The sequence below is a fragment of the Sinohyriopsis cumingii genome, chromosome 4, assembly GCF_028554795.1.
Source record: "Sinohyriopsis cumingii isolate HCF-2022 chromosome 4, ASM2855479v2, whole genome shotgun sequence".
NCBI classification, from domain to species: Eukaryota; Metazoa; Mollusca; class Bivalvia; order Unionida; family Unionidae; genus Sinohyriopsis; species Sinohyriopsis cumingii.
In genome coordinates, this window is record NC_142964.1 from 58,228,602 (window position 1) to 58,246,725 (window position 18,124).

At 36.9% G+C, this 18,124-nt stretch overlaps 1 protein-coding gene across 11 annotated transcripts in view; it reads right to left on the reverse strand.

Annotated features, from left to right (window-relative positions):
• LOC149801223 (uncharacterized) overlaps positions 1 to 18,124 on the reverse strand; it is a 238,899-nt gene that overhangs the window by 61,556 nt on the left and 159,219 nt on the right. For all 11 annotated transcript variants that reach the window (XR_016420596.1, XR_016420602.1, XR_016420599.1 and 8 more), the window contains 2 exons: positions 13,910 to 13,948; positions 5,309 to 5,402 (listed from right to left, as the gene is read on the reverse strand). Coding sequence is in view for 4 of the 11 variants with exons in the window: in XM_089955285.1 (XP_089811411.1) it covers positions 5,309 to 5,402; positions 13,910 to 13,948 (133 nt within the window). In the remaining 7 variants the exon portion in view is untranslated. The remainder of the gene's footprint in view (positions 1 to 5,308; positions 5,403 to 13,909; positions 13,949 to 18,124) is intronic.

Below are 18,124 nucleotides of genomic sequence, written 5' to 3' on the forward strand. Positions count from 1 at the left end.
GTTATACGCCCAGAACATGCTCACAAAGTGACTGGATGATATAAATAACTGATCGAGTTTACTCAAAAACTGAATGAAAAGTATGGTCACCACTTCAGGAATAAATGCATTTAGTTTGATTCAAGATTACCTCATTAACATGCATAGCTTTTGATCATACTTATACTCATTTGAAATGTTGATGATATTTACCAAGTTTGAACAAAATCTGATAAAAAAATACAGAATCTTGTGGTGATAACAGCAGCCAATCGGATCCAAAATAACACATCCTTAATATCCTTGGATCTCATTATTTAACTTGCTCAAAATCTTGATGATATAAGGCTGATTCCAAGTTTGATTAAAACTGGACAAGAGATATGGACTCCAGGGTGTAAAAAGTCAATCAGATGCAAAACCATCTCAATAATTTGCATTGATCAGGCTCAAAGAAAACATCCTAATGATACTAGCCTAACTGAATCAATAATAGAGCAAACAGTGATAACAAGATCAGCCAGATGCATTATCATCTCATTAATATGCATGGATATTGCTAATCCACCTCCTCTAGGATTTTGATGCAATAAGCATACCATATAAACTCGCTTATAAGTCAAGTTAAACTGCAAACAACAAAGATCTTAACCCTTTACCTCATACAGCATAATTACAAAGTGCAGCGCGCTATAAATAGAACTCCTGTTACCAATTCGACTCCATACGCATAGGCCTGCCTGTGAACCGTTAAGCAATGTAGTTTATGTTACGTTTAACAGCAATTTTAACCATTTTACATTTTTTGGTACACATCTATTATTTGTGGAAAAATTTAAGAGTAAAGTCCAATTGTTATAGCTGTGTAATTATTTTTCACGGAAGAATTTTTTATGTGCTTTAAAATCTTGAGAGAACTCATTCACCGTCATGTCAGTGAGGTCACGTGACCAACCGTAGCTGCCATTTCTCATACTCGAAGTTTTTCGTCTGCATCTACATCACTAAGTCATCTGAATTTTATAATTTATAAAAACGAATTGCTGCCTACATCAATATCAGAGCCTTTACCTAAGTTATTCAAGCTTTCATAGTTGTGATTCTAATCCGCGACCACCATTTTGGAGAGTGGAGATTACGACCCAGTTACTTTAAACAGCAGATATCGACCAGTGCATAAACAGTGACCACGTGATCTGATTTAATTGTCTTTCGCAGAAATGAATGTAGTATCTAATAGGGGAGTTTTCCCCGAAGGTGGCGCTACGAAAACCGGCTAAAAATGGCTGATGTTTACAGCAGGCGTCAAAAGGTGCTTCCATGAGAATGGAGTAGAGGTGTCAAAAGGCGCTTCCATGCGAATGGAGTAGAGGCGTCCAAAGACGCTTGCATGAGATAAAGGGTTAATCTGCCATGGCATAATACACCTGCAGATCAGGGCCTATGTTGTTTGTTCCACTGACTTACTCCTAACAAACTGCACAGACCCAGATCTGCTGGCACATTATGTGATGGCAGATCTGGGTCTATGCAGTATGCAGTTGGACTTGACTTAAAATAAGTGAGTATGTACTGTACATTCAAAGTTGATCAAAATAAAATCAGAAATTTTACCTGCAGAGAGAAAACAGACTCTGTCAGTCTTAGGCAAAACCACCTCACTGACATGCTTCGATCTTTCTCATTATCAAACCCATTCATGATTTTGATGATACAAGCCATATTCTAAGTTTGATCAAACTCTGGTAGGAAACATGACCTCCAGAGTGTTAACAAGCCTGGCCAATCTAATGCAGGACATCTCATTAATATACAAGGAATTCACTCATAACTGAACTAGCTCAAGTGATATAAGCAATATTCCGTGATTGATCAAAATTAGAAAAAATATATGACCTCCAGTTCAATAACAAGTTCAGTAACAGTAACCTTACAGATTTTTTTAATATATTCAACTTTAAATGTTCATCATTTTACTTAATTAAATCAATTTTCTTTATTTTTCCCATTGTATTCATTCCAGAAAATAAGCTGCTCTAGACTTTCCTCAACATAACTCAACTTTTTCAGCATGATATAACTTTAAAAGTGCTCTTCAAAAAAAACCCCCAAAAAACAACCATCCACATCCTATAATCCTACTTGAATTTGGACTGCTCCAGTGGCCTAAGTGGTTCAACATAACGTCAGATGCGGGAGGTTAGCGAGATTGAACCCTGGCAGAGTCATATCAAAGACATAAAAATGAGACATCTGCCTTGCTTGGCGCTCAGCATTAAGAGGTTAGTGTTAGGACTGGTCGGCTTGGTGTCAGGATAATGTGACTGGGTGGGACATCATGCCACATATCTGTGGCATGATGCCCCAGTGCTAGACATCACTATAAACTGCTACACTGCAGACATTGTAGCAATATGACTGAAAAATTGGTAAAAGGTACATTAAAAATCAAAATCACACACACACACACACACACACACACATACTGAATTTATTTCTCTATTTAGTTTGAAAATTATTTAAATTAATGATGTTCAGGTAATTGATTCAGCATATATTTTACTTTGTTCATTATTAAGCACATTATAACAGTGCAAAACAGTTAATCATTGGGGAGAGTGCATCTACGCCATATCTACACAAAACATCAACACCAATTATGCCTATTTGTTTTAATTTTTGTAATTTTTTTTTATAAATACATCACTCGCTCGATAACTTGTGCTTTGATAACTCGTGAACCCGCTTATAACGCGGTGTACGGTGTGGATCCCAATTTTTTTTCCAAAGCAAATTTATTTTAAATATCTTTTAAAATATGCTGAACGTGAAAAAATTATAAGACTTGGTAAATTAAACCTTGATACATTGCTAATTTCAGCACCGACATGGAATTAAACAGAATTCATTGTCGGGAGAGATATGCTCAGCGAATCAGGAAGCCGCATGTAATTATCCAAACCATCTCAAAGAGATAATCATCAGTGAACAATACACAGAAGACCAAATTTACAACTGTGATGAGGCTGGTCTTTGCTACAGAATGATGCCAGACAAAACTCTTGCTTCCAAAGATGACCCACACAAAAAGGGGGGCTTGAAGCTCAACAAAGACAGATTAACACTTTTGTTTTGTGTGAACAAAACTGGTACACATAAGATGAAACCATTATATATTGGCAAATACAAGTCCCCTCATTGTTTCCATCATATGAACATGGACAGTCTTCTACTTGTATACAGAAATGTGTGGATGACTGCGACCATATTTACGGAGTGGTTTTTGAAGATGTTTGTCCCAGCCATCAGAAACCACCAGCGATCCAGTGGCTTAGAGGAGAAAGCTATACTTTTATTGGATAATTGCCCAGCCCAACCCCTTGCTGATTCACTTGTAACAAGCAATGGAAAGATCCAGGTGGAATACCTCTCCAAAAATACAACATCTATAATCCAGCCACTGGATCAAGGAATTATCAGCATTTTTAAACAGAATTACCATCGGCTGTTAATACAGTCAATACTGATCAGTGAAGAAGGTGTTACAAACTTTCTCAAGAGTGTGAATTTAAAAGAGGCTGTATTCATGGGTGGTCAGGCTTGGAAAGCAATCACTCCAAAGATCATAGAGGGGTGCTGGATTAAGGGTCTTGGAGCTGCCTTTGACAGTGACAGAGACAGTGACAATGACAGTGACTTTCAAGGTTTCAGTGAGACTGTTGTCTTTAATGCAGAGGCTGTTTGGGAGAAATTTGTACAGACTCATGGTCCTGAGATGGGCGTTTCTCTTGATGATGATATGGAGGAGTGGACATATTACTTCACCGTCTCCAGCATGTATTTGGCATTCAGGATACAGCCTTACTGTGGTTCAAGTCCTACTTGGTCAACAAATCACAAATTGTGTCTGCAAATGGAATACACTCCAGCCCAGTTGATCTATGTTGTGGTGTTCCACAGGGGTCTGTTCTTGGACCTGTTCTCATCATTCTGTACACTCAGTCGCTCTCAAGTGTCATAAATCATCATCTAGTGTCTCACCAATTGTATGCTGATGACACCCAAATATACAAATCTAGCCACCCAACTGAAGTTGATGCTACCATCCAAGGTGTAGAGAGGTGCATTTCTGATGTGAAATCATCGATGACATGTAACAAGCTGCAGATGAATGATGATAAAACTGAGGCCATTCTGATCAAAACACAAAGACTTTCTCATTCACATCCTTTACCTCAAACAATAAATATCAGCAACACCAACATTAAATTCACACAATCAGTACGAAACCTAGGTATTACTCTGGACAGTACTCTCACATTGCACCAACATGTCATGAACATTTGCAAGGCTGCATATCTTGAGCTGAGACGTATCAGCTCAATTCGCAAATATCTTTCAGTTGATGCCACTAAAACACTTGTGTGTTCATTAGTACTTTCAAGACTGGACTATTGTAACTCAATTCTGTCAGGTTCATCTCAATATCTGCTTCAGAAACTTCAAAAAGTTCAAAACACAGCTGCTCGGATCATACTTAAAATACCACGATCAGAGCACACCTCCCCAATGATCTGTACCCTACACTGGCTATCCATTCGATCCAGAATCAAACACAAAATTTGTTCTCTGTGCTATGTTTCACTGTCTGACTCTAGTCCAACATACCTATCTGATCTTACCCATGTGTACACACCAGCAAGATACTTACGCTCCTCTTCTGACAATCGTATACTCATTATTCCCACTATGAAAACAAAGTCATATGGACAGCGTTCTTTTGCATACCAGGGCCCAGCAACGTGGAATGAATTGTCCACTGAACTTAGACACAAAGACACAGTGATCACATTCGAGAGGGCTCTCAAAACTCACTTATTTCGACTGCAAGAACAAACTTAAAGACCTAATAATGTTTCCTACCTTAAATATTCTCAGCATATGTTTTCTAATTTCATGATGTTTGTTTTTGTAATCATATCATTATATGTTTTTTATCTTATAGGTGTTGTCTAATGTTGTAAAGCGCTTAGAGCTTCTAAAGATTAGGTGCTATACAAAGTCCTCATTATTATTATTATTATTTGTGCTGACAATGATTGTCCCACTGCCGAATACATGTCAGATGAAACAATAATTAATTCTATATTTTTTTAGACCCCAATGTGCGCAAGTTATCGAGGGAGTTGTGTACCTGGCCTTGAGCTAAATTACATTAGTAAAAACAACTATTACTTTTGGTACAGGTCTAATTCGGGTTGCATAATGTTTTCTGATAGGTAAATAGGTGCATTATCTTGCACCCAAAAGAATGAATGCATTGAATTACCTGAATATATCAGCGAGGGTGACTTGGCGGGTTTGTTGTTCAGCTGTTTTCTTGATCTGCCATAACTTCTACCCTCTCTGTCTTGACAAAAGTTCTGAATAGATTAAATAAAGTTAACATTCAACCACACAAGACACTAGCAATTCAAAACTTTACTGGAAGAAAACTGTAAGTCACAAAATCTTAGATCAACCCGGGATCACAGAGGTGCAAAATGAGTACCACATGTACTCGCTTATAAGTCAAGTTAATCTGCAAACATCAACGATCCAGACCTGCTGAAATATAATGCACCTATAGTACAGGGTCTATGCTGTTTGCTCTACTGATTACTTCTAACAAACTGCAGAGACTCAGATCTGCTGGCAGATTATGCGACAGCTGAGCTGGGTCTGTGAAGTTTGCAGTTGAACTTGTCTTATAAGCGAGTAAATATGGTATGTTACAGAGCTGTAAAGTAAAATCTGTCAGAACACTGCCAAGAAAGACAACCTATCCTGGTTTCATCAAGTTACTCAAGTTTTCATCTTTTAATCAATATTTTTGAATATCTGTCTCGATACCTGGCTTGCAATCACAAGCTTTTCACTAACATCAAGCAGGCAAACGTGAATTAAAATCCTATCCTAATATCCTGTGTTTTCCTGACAGTAGTTCTGTTAATTTTAAAAGGAATTGAGGTTTTCTGTAAACTTGAGGAATTCTTAAACTAATTTTTCATGAATAAAAGGGTTCCATGGTGTACAGTTTTCATTCCTTGAATTATATCTACCTCTTTTATAAAGCCCAGTATCATCAGAAATACCAAGAGTTTCTTGATGGGACAGACAATCTACTGGCCAAAAAGAATTCCAGGAATCTAACACAAGTTTGTTCCTTGTTTTTAATTACTGAGTATTAAAACCATCTCTGACATTCTTAAAAAGCTCCAACATACCAAAATTTGGTAACAAAACTTTTCCTTAATGATTAGTGATAACAGGATTTCCATGATTTCCTCTATGGCAGTCAAATTGGATGTCTGTGGGATATAGACTTCATTTTGGGCCAATTACATGAAAACTTTTAGGGAAAATGAATTGTCAACATGACCATCCATTCAGGCCAATCAGCAATAACAAAAATAATTAGCATAGTGGCCATACTGGATATCAGGCTGATAACATTTCATTTATGGGACAATATTTACATTTCAGACTAACTAGATATCATAATAAGTCTTTTTCCGAAAACCCCACATCAATATGACCATCCATTCAGGAGAAGATACAAAAAAAATTTTAAGATGGCTACCATGGCAGCACTATTGGCAGACTGGCACCATAACTCAAAAAGTTTGAAAAAAACTAATGAAAAATACAAATTTTAAGATGGCCACCATGGCAGAAATATTGGCAGATTGGCACCATAACTCACAATTTGAAAAAATGTAATGAAAAATAAAATGAAATGAATCACCCTAATACAAAAATTGTGACAAATCTGGTTTTATGACATCAAGGCTATCAAATATTATTGAGTGGAAATGAAATTAATAGGCAACGTCCTAGGTCAAACAGAGGTCACAACTACACAACATTCTGCAGGAAAATGGTTAAAGTCAACTTGATTTATGTCTTCTTAACGTAAAGTCTCATACCATGTGTATGGGTGTAAATTTCTGTCGATCTATAAATAGCACATTAGTTTAGGCAAGAGAACAATTAATTAGATTTATGGGGACAGGTGCATGCTAAATCGCTATACTGCATGATTTTTTATGTCTGTGTCATAAGAGGAAGTGATTCTTGATTAAGCCTTTGTTTATTTAACCATCAGACAGACCTTAAGGAAATATCAAAAATGTCATAGTTGAAATTATCCAGAATCAGTTATTTTGGAAATCTAGAAGTCAGGCTGACCACAATTTTGGCATCTAGTTATAAGGTTGGTAGATATATTAAATCCTAATTGGTTACACTAAATAAGGGGCATGTTTCCCACACAAAATTTCTTGGTTTAATATGCCCCATTGCAAAATTTAGTCAGTCTATGTTTTCCTGCAAGAGGTAAAAACATATGAGACTACGAGATTGAATTTAACAGAAATTGTCTTGTAAAACATTTATCCAAGGGACTGGATGTCTGGAAAGTCAACATACACAATTCTAGCGGTAGAAGCGAGCAAAGCTTGAAAACACAAGGTATCTGTGTCAGTCTCATGTAATTCGTTGATACCAATATAATGATTTGCTCTAATTTATTTGCTTATATCTGCATGAATTTATTGTTTAAATCCATAGATCACTTTTCTTGATATTAGTTTACCTGTGTTTGAGTTCATCTATCTGAATTTGTACAATGATCTTCTTTATATAACACCTCGGCAACAACACCAAGGGTGATCACCCTCTAGATAACAATAACCAAATAAAGCAGACACCTTATAAGAAGCTACAATCTGCCAGTCAACCCCACCAATACCCCCAGCCCCCACAGCAAATTTGATTTCTGTCCTTCAAATGTTACTGAGCAGAAACAAAACTGATGTGGAGGTTTCTAAGTTTAAAAAAACATAATGCTATAAACTTCCTGGCAAACTGTGGACCTAGGTCTTGCTGATATAAAACCTCATACAAAAGTTGATTAAATTCATGAAGTTCTTCAAAAACTATTTTGTAGAAATAAATTGGAAGGGCAAAATTAGAAATAAATGTGGATTTCACTGGCAAGTCTGCAACAAGGCTTTGAAAATCAATCCTGACCAAGTACTTGTGGTGTAATTTAGACTTGCACCAAATCTGATTTCAATCCATGAAGACCTTCAAATGTTATAGACCGGAAACTAAATCTACAGGATGTGACAGAATGTTACATGACATGACACTGAATATCCCAGCTAGAGATATGGCAAGGGCATAAAAAAGGTCACTATGGCCTGTTTTTCAAGGGAAGGGCGAGTTCTAATATAAATGTAAGTACAACATTTACTGAACATGCAACAATTGTGAAAATTTGAAAAAAATAACTAAATGTATAACCTAATCCATTCACTGCAGAATACAAACGAGATCACTGTGACCCAATTTTCTAACAGTATGTATCACTCATCAAAATCAATGTATTCATAAAATTTCATACACATGACAAGGAAATGGGGATAGATGCCAAAACTGATTGTTGAAGCCTACAAGAATAGGGACAACAATCCTGTCAAAAGAGTGATTGTAACCAATTGACAATCAAAGATCTGTAGACACGATGGCAAAATTACATTATTATAATACACGTGCTACATAAGTATCAGTACAACATGTCTTCTGTTTTTTAATCCACCGACAAATAACACACTGACATGTACAACCTACAGTCAAACCTAATCCAGTCACCTTTATGTTATGCAATCATCCACTTTTGGCAACAATGTTCCCAACAACTAAATAAGAAATCAGGCAGTCACTCTGCTTTCCAGAGCTGGCTTGTTACATGCATCTTACCGTAATGTAAGATTTACTTTGCAGGATTTCACATTCAGACCAAGAGAGAGAAAAATTCATCCATCACATTACATGGTTGAAATGGATCCAACTTTCTGTGTAAAAAAAGCACAATCACACAGATTTATGGATTCCTAAGGATTCCTATCTGATTTTTAAAAAAAGAGTTGCTGTCAGTACTGAGAGCTGAAATATAATACATGTTTGCCATGGTGATGGGAAAGCAATCAAAACAAACAAACCATAAAATGTGCCAGATAGTATTAACTCAGTGGCACACAATAAGCAGCAATAAGTCCATTAGGTGTGGTTCTGGGCAATTTAAAACAAAATGGTTGATAACAACTATCTAATCTGGTTACAGGACTACAGTCTGACATATTGGTTATCTTAATCAGAAGTTAGTTTATCTTGTTTATATGGCTAATTTGTATCAGAGTGTGATAATGAGCCATATAGTACATCAGGGTTATCTACATAGGTGGAGACAAAACTATGCCTCTGCTTTCAGCTTCTAAGGGAAATCACTCTAAGGAGTTGTCTTAATAATATTTAAAAAAACGTATCCATCCATTTAATGAAAATGATTTATCAATTCAAACAATAGAATCATAATACTCAACCATGCTAAATGACCATTTACTCTTCATGGGTCACACCATTTAGATTGGAAATTTTTAAAAGAGCAAAGAGTAAAAATACAATTTGTTTAAAATATGGTAACCAAAACAATACTAGTTTCTAAACTTTAATACCAGTATGCGATACGATGATTATTCTGTGTCACTTTCCTTTGAAAAACATGTGAAATGGACCAAACACAAAGTTATCCTTAGCAATAATGTTAATGTACAAGGTTTTACACAAGCTCATAACATTAAAACAAATGGTATAAATGTTTACAAAACTTTCTAAGTTTAATGTTTCTGGAGTGGGAATTATTTTTGTTTTTTGTTCTAGTGAATCCCAACCACTGTGGAGGAGAATTGGGGGCAATCAAAGGTCACCTTCCAAATTTCTACATATTTTGATAAAATGAATACTCTATAAGCAAACAGTTCACTTTCTTTTTCAATGAACACTAGGTCTTGCCCCTCTGTCTGTCTTTACCAAATGGAGCACAGCTCCTGGATCAAAATTTGAACAACACTGAGATCACCACCCTACAATCATTTAGACACAAGCGTAGCATAAAAAGCCAAGCAATTTATGTAACCAGGATGAGCCACTGAGTCTTTCTCTGACTTCTGAGGACTGCCACCCCATCCACCCCAAGTCATAACTTTGAAACTATTCATAGTTCCACCTTAAAGTATACACATGCTTACCTGGCATAACAAGGTTATCTATGGAATATTGCATAAGCAAACTGTTCACTTTCTATTAAACCAAAAACTGCCCCGGGGTCATGCCCCTGTGTATATCCTTACCAACTGGACAACAGACTCTGGATCACAATTTGGATGACACATTTAGTCTAGGCCAAAATGACCTCAAACAAATCTAATGTAAAGTCTCAATTTTATCTGCAATAATTTTAAAATTCTTAAGTGTCTGGTAGAAGACATTCATTTTGCATCAACCAAGGCATAATTATGTAACTTGCCTCCTACTGGCTAGCAAAGACGGCTGATCTGGGTTTGAGCCATGTTAGTTCAGTTGGTAGAGAATTGGACATATAATGCAGGAGATGGAACCTTCATGAATGAAATTTTCCATGAGGTAATAGTTTTTTTAATATAAAAGTTTAATTATGGACTAGGTCAGGCAGAGGAGTATAAAATCTTGTTTATTGGAAAAGTTGTTTATTCCTGCAATAACATCTGAAGCAGAAATCAGTCACATTGTTGTGTCCAGTGTTTCACATGGGCTGGAATTTACTAATTGAAATTATTTATTCACTGGAAATACAAAGTGCTCATCTAAAATAATATTCTTGAAAATAGATTTGGATTTTTAGTGAAATTCAAACAAGGATATATCCTTGGAAGTTATTATTGTGAAATCAACAAATAACTGTTGGCAAATCATTGCTATTCTGGCCATCACACTTTTAGCATTGGATTTTTTTGGCAATACCACTAAAGTTTATTCAGAACTTTATTCTTTAGTACTTGTGTTAGTAATTCTAGGATTATTTGGGATTTAATTCACAATACCCTAAGATTTCTTACACTTTGTATTTTAGGGAAATAAATTGCTGAATTTTACAAAACTTATTGGTTTTTGCTCTTTTCTGTTACTTTGTTCAAGACCATAGAGTCGTTATAATTTACCCTGAGCCACCTGTACATTATGCAACATTTCTAGTTATAGTCTGCAGTTGCATAGACCCTAAGCCATCTCTACATTATGCAACATTTCTAGTTATAGTCTGCAGCTGCATAGACCCTGAGCCACCTGTACATTACGCAACAGATCTAGTTATACAGTTTTCAGTTGCATGGACCCAGAGCCATCTCTACACTGTGCAACATTTCTAGTTATACAGTCTACAGTTGCATAGACCCTAAGCCACCTGTACATTATGCAACAGATCTAGTTATACAGTCTGCAGGTGCATAGACCCTAAGCCATATCTACATTATGCAACAGATCTAGTTGTGCACTGTTTGCATTTGCTTGGACCCTGAGCCACCTGAATATTATGCAATGGATCTGGGTGAAACTGTTTGAAGTTGCATAGACCCTGAGCCACCTGTGCATTATGCCATTAATCTGGGTGTACACTGCTGACAGTTTGAAATATCCTGAGCCAAATGAACATGGTGTGCCTGCAGTTGTACAGACCTTAGCCACCTATACATTATGCAACAACAGATCTGGGTGTACACTGTGTACAGTCAGATATGCTCTGAGCCACATGTACAATCATACAACAGATTTGTGTGTACAATGTGGCTGGATAAATGCTTAGCCACTTTTACATTATGCAACAAAAAATACTGTCCAAAAAATGTCTGAATAGACATGTTTTCAAAGAAAAATATTTCAATGTTGTCAAATTTGTTTAATTTGTGATAAATCTTTTCTGCATCTTTTTAATTATTAAGTTCCCAATGGGTTTATTTTTCTGAATGATGACTTTTTCTGCCTAATTTCCATTGCTATAACAACTTTTCTGCTTAACAGAACATTTTTGCTTTAAATCCTATGTTAGTGTTTATATGTGCCCATAAAACTCAAATTTACACAAGCAACCTAACAGATTTATATTGAATTACCTTTTAAAACATTACCAAGCACACATTTATACTCCAAATATTTATACACACCACTCCCTCTATTAACTTGTGAGTAATGTGGTAAAAAAATCAATGCAGCAAACTTACAGTTAGCAGTAACTGTGAGAGAAAGGGCATGTTTTCTAACTTCCATTATGAAGATGATTTGTAATATATATTTTCTTATATGAATAGTATCACTTTATGTGATGGAAGATCAGGGTCTATGCTGTTTGAAGTTGAAACCCACAAGGGAGCAAGCATATATGGTATAAATATTCCATGTGTTTCATGTCCCAAGGATTTTGCAGAAGTCAGACTTTGTCACTGCTCAGGATACGATTTTCATCAGGGAGAAAAAAGAATTAAAAACAAGTTCACCACAAATCAGATGACACTGTATCCAGATATATAAGTTATCAAGGTGCAAGTTAGCGGTGCACTTTGATAGTTGATAAGTGAACACAGTGTATATTTCTAACTCCCATGTGCCATTTCTCTAAAACATAATTTTTTTTTAAATCTCACATTTCACAAGCAATCTGAACACTTGATCATAAAATTATATAAGTTGTTTTTATCCCATTGCATTATTAACTGCACATTTGCAGATACAAGATTCAGGGTCCCCACTAGATGGCTGGTTGTTTCATGGAAAAGGCGGCACAGAAGATCCCCCCCACCACAACAATGCCTACAAATACCTGTGATATTTATTTCCAGCCTTCATATTCTGAGCTACCAGAGCTCTATATTAGATTCCAGTAATTTGAGTATTTTTATGATCTTGCTTGTAATTAAACTAAGCTTCTTGACTTCAATGTAGGATGACACAAAAGATGCATATTCTGTGAGTGTCCTTTTAACAAAACTGCATATTTCCCTTTTTTTCAAAATGATTTCCAGAAAATGCAACAAAGCTTATGTCTTTCTGTGATATGTGGTGACCCCCTTGCTGGTTTTGATATGTGATGTTCCAATTGCTGGTTTTGATATCTGGTGTTCCACTTGCTGGTTTTGATATCTGGTGTTCCACTTGCTGGTTTTGATACATGGTGTGCCACTTGCTGATTTTCATATGTGGTATACCGGTGGTGTACCCCTTGCAGGTTTTGATATGTAGTGACCCGCTTGCTGGTTTCTATATGTGGTGTCACACTTGCTGGTTTTGAAATCTTGTGTCCCACTTTCTGGTTTTGATATGTGGTGTCCCACTTGCTGGTTTTTATGAGGTGTCCCACTTACTGGTTTTTATATGTGGTTTCCCACTTTCTGGTTCTGATATGTGGTGACCCACTTGATGGTTTTGATATGTGGCGCACTTGAGTAAGACTGTCTTGTTTAACAGGATGTACATCATCAGTTGGAAATTAGAAGCTGTGTAGTTTGTAAAAGACGATTATGGATCACATGTTCTTAAAGGCTCAGGATCTCAATTTTTTTTATACTAAGTTAAAGACCATTGCACCTGTGGCTATGCTAGATGTCTATAAAAATCAAGGGTTGCTTTTGATTTATTGTTTTTTATATGCTAATCTTGGATTTTTTTCTTTCTTCATAATGCCTGATATAAAATGTTTACCTGAATCAAAGGTGACCAGATTAAAAGCTAACAATCTCTGAGATGTGCTTTAGACAACTAGGTTAATTAATGCTTACACAATAAGAAGAGATCATTTTCTACTTTTGGCTCCAGGTGCTACACTCAATTTGTGCTTCTTATAGTACTGTTTATTTCTTCTTTAATATATACCAAAGTACTAGGAATTTGATAACACCAAAATCATGAGTTGAATAGTTTCATGTACTGAGGCTTCACACTGCTTTCCACATATTAAATAAGCATTATATATGGAATTCTGCTAAATTAATGCCATGAAAAGTATGACAGTGATACTTACCGAAGAATCATCACGCCTATCCTGTTCGTATCTTTTCACCTGTAATGTAAAGAAAAATAAAAGTAAACAAGTTGTGTGTAAAGCCCCCACCATACAAGTTTTGCTATCACGGTGTTGTACACATAAAAAATCTATCCACATACCAAGTAACAGGACTCTGTGGTCAACTGTGCTTGAGGAACAGACTACACTACTGAAGTATAAAGTAAAAAAAAAAATTTAACACTGAGGTTAATCTGGACTGTGGTCAGGCAGACAGATGGACATGCAAACAGATGCCAAGGTGATCACTATTCAAGCTTTTGCCATGGCAAACTCACCAGTTGTATAGTAGATGTTAAGACTTTCAATCAGTTACTGAGGAACAATTTAGAGGTTTTAAATAGGTAATCTTAAATTCTCACATGATCATTTGGGATATTCATATCTGACAGCATACAAGCTGGATTCAACTGCAAACTGCACAGACCCAGATCTGCCATCGCATAATGTGCCAGCAGATCTGGGTCTATGCAGTTTCTTAGAAGTAATTAGTACAACAAAGGACACAGACACCAATCTGCTGGCACATTATACAATGGCAGATCTGGGTCTATGCAGTTTGTTAGAAGTAATCAGTAATACAAACAATACAGACCCTGACATGCTGCTGTATAATGTGACAGCAGTTCAGGGTCTATGTCATTTTTGCAGTTGGATCTGACTTGTAATTAAATATAAACATACAAATTATAGACCCTTTTACAGACATCAGTGGTAGCCATATTGGAAAAGAAAAGTCAGATGAAAGAGTTTATCATTTGTATACTGATTCGTGGGATCATGGACATGGTGTTTGCTGCGAGGCAGCTACAAGAGAAAGGTCAAGAGCAAAACGCCGACCTCTTTCCATCCACGTCAACTTGACAAAGGCCTTTATTTACAGTCTGCAGAAAAGGCATGTGGAAGGTAATGACCAAGTATGGATGCCTGAGAAAATTTACATCCATGGTGCAGCACTTTCACAACAGAATGCAGGCACGAGTCCAGGACAATGGAGCCATTCCCAGTAACAAATGGTGTCAAGCAGGGTTCTATTCTGGCACCGACACTGTTCAGTCTATTGTTCTCTGCCATTTAGACTAATGCTTTCAGAGACAGAGATGTTGAATTAAGCATTAGTTACTGTACAGATGGAAAACTGTTCAACCCCAGAAGGCTTCAAGTGAAAAACAAGGTTATGACAGACACCATCAGGGAATTCTTATTTGCTGATGACATCACCCTCAATGCTGGCTCAGAAGCCGACCTGCAATGCAGCATTGACAAGTTCTCCAGCTCGTGCACAAGTTTGGGTATCACCATCAGCACCATGAAGACTCAAATCCTACATCAGCCAGCCCCTGGAAAGCCCTATGTTGAGCTCAACATCACCGTCAATGGCCAAAAACTCAATGTAGTGGACCGCTTCACCTACCTTGGCAGCACACTGTCACAGAGCATCACTACTGATGGTGAAGTGAACCTCCACACTGCCAGAGCCAGCTCAACTTTTGGCAGACTGTATGTCTTGAATAGAAGAGGCATCAACATCCAGACCAAACTCAAGGTCTACAGGGCAGTTGTCCTCCCCACACTACTTTACGCATGCAAAATGTGGACAGTGTACCAATGCCACACCAGGAAGCTGAACCACTTTCACACGACAAGTCTCAAGAAAATCCTCAACATCAAGTGGCAAGACAAGGTTCCAGACACTGAGGTACTCGCCCAAGCAGGTCTACCCTGCATCCACACCATCTTGATGCAGTCTCAGCTACACTGGGCGGGACATGTTGCACGCATGCCAGACCACTGGCTGCCTAAGAGACTCTTCTATGGTGAACAACAGAAAGGAAAGCGATCCCATGGAGATCAGAAGAAACGCTTCAAAGACAGTCTGAAAGCTGCATTGAAAGCATTCAACATAAAGCCTGATTCATGGGAGCAAGCAGCAAGCGATTGAGTCACTTGGCATTCCTCCGTGAACAAAGGCTCCAAGTTGTGTGAGGACAATAGCTGCAGAGCCAGAAAAGTGTGTGTCATCAATCCTCATGGAGATGTCCCACTCATCCCTTGTCCCCTATGCAAAAGAACATTCCATGCAAAGATTGGCCTCATCAGCCACCTGTGCACACACAAAACAGAACCTGCCCCTCCTTCCAAAGAAACAGACATAAACATGAAGTATTAGAAGATAAAATAAAATATAAAGATAAAAATATAAAATTATTAAAACAAGTAGTCAGAATGTGGTATTTAAGTTGTACTTCCTCAAAAAGTCTACAAATTTCTCAGTGAAACATCACCATAGAAACATCACCATGAAGTTCCTTTATTGAGCTAATACCATACAGCTTCTTTCCAATAAAGTGGTGTCAATACATGCTGAAAAGTAATACTGGGAAAACACAAGACCATTTCTACTTTGTGATTGCTAAGTGTTAAAATCATCTCTGATATTCTTGAGTGACAAAATAATTTTCAAAATAGCCACTGCAGTATTCATAGTGGATGTAATCTGCACCTTTTTCATTAAGGACCACTAATGAGATCCTTAGAAGTGTTCAGGTGAAAATCCCATTTCAATATTACCATCCATTCAGTTATCATATCAGCCATACTTGACACACAATTGGCACCATTTTTATTTAGGACCAAACAGGTATGATAAAAAGTCTTTTAGTGAAGTGCTAATTTCAACATGATTTTCTCTTTTGAGACAAAATAATTTTCAATTAAATTTCCCACATTGGCCTTAATGGATGTCAGATTGGCACCATTTTCATTAACAATCAGTTAAATATTACTAAAAGCCTTTTGATGAAAATCTCACACTGATATGTCCATCCATCCAGAAGGAGTAGAGATGACAATATTTTCAAGTTTCCACCATAGTGGTTATACTGGAGGCCAAGTCAACACCATTTTCATTTACAAAAAGCATATATATCAGGATTTGGCCAATGTTGGTATGTGAGAAAGCTTTCCTGTAGCTTCTTGTGGGTCAGTGGTTCTTCCCGGGGTTTTCTCGGGTTCTTCCTCCACCATTAATACTGGCCGCCATGCATAGCCTATCGTGTGCTGAAAAATGGCGTTAAACCCCACAACAACAACAAAAGCATATATATCAAGTTTCAAAATGGACACCGTGGTAGCCATATTGGATATCTGAAACATCACCATTTTGAATGAAAACCATCTAGACCTTTGGGATGAATGTGCATGTGCTAAAGTTTCATGGCAATCCTCCATGTAGTTTCAGAGGAGCAGTGAAAACAACCTGATGTGAATGTTTGCTTGGATGAATAAAAAGAACAAACAACAAAGACCTTGATATGATGGTGGCAGACCAGTGTAAATTTTTGCTTGGACACAACTTATAAAATAAATACAGTAAGTTGTTATTCTGGTGCTGATACAAATGTAACATTGTTAAATATATTTTTGATCTGTATGTTCTGTTCACAATGCAGGAAAAGAAATCCAATATTTCCCAGACTAAATTGCAGTACACAAAATCAATTGAAGAAATGGGTGTAGCACATTACATTATCATCTGTCAATATAATTAAATGTCAAATTAACCTTGACTGAAATGTGTTCGTGGAAGCAAATACTCTATCCCAGTGACCTAAAAGCGAAACCATAATTAGGCATACTGGTTGATGGACACTGGAAGAAACACTAAATGAAACCGGTTTAGAAAGGAAAAGCACTGGATAATAAATTATGAAGTTTATGATCAGGTGTTCTTTATTAAACATAAAATATATAATGCAAATTAAGGAAAAGATTTATCTAAGTTTTCTTTTATAGCTAGGTGTCCTTCCTATAGAGGTATCTGCAAAGGCAGTTTTCAATGCATATTCCCCTTCCACATCTGAGGTGGGGCACTAAAAGGTCATTTTCGCTTGAAACTGCAAACAGGGCAATTAAATCTGCTCACCCAAAGAGTGTTGGAGGGCATGATATGGGGCTAAAGAGTACTTCTCAAGCTGATTATAATTTAGATTTCAGTTACCAGACTTTAAGCCTGTACATTAATGCAGATGACAAGGACTTATGGGAATCTTTGTTCAATAAAATTCACAGACCAATTGTCTGGGACCTACTCAATTAGTGCTGGCTTGAGAATGGAAATGACATTATTACCAGAAATATGAGACACTGAACATCAAATTTAACAGTGAGCCA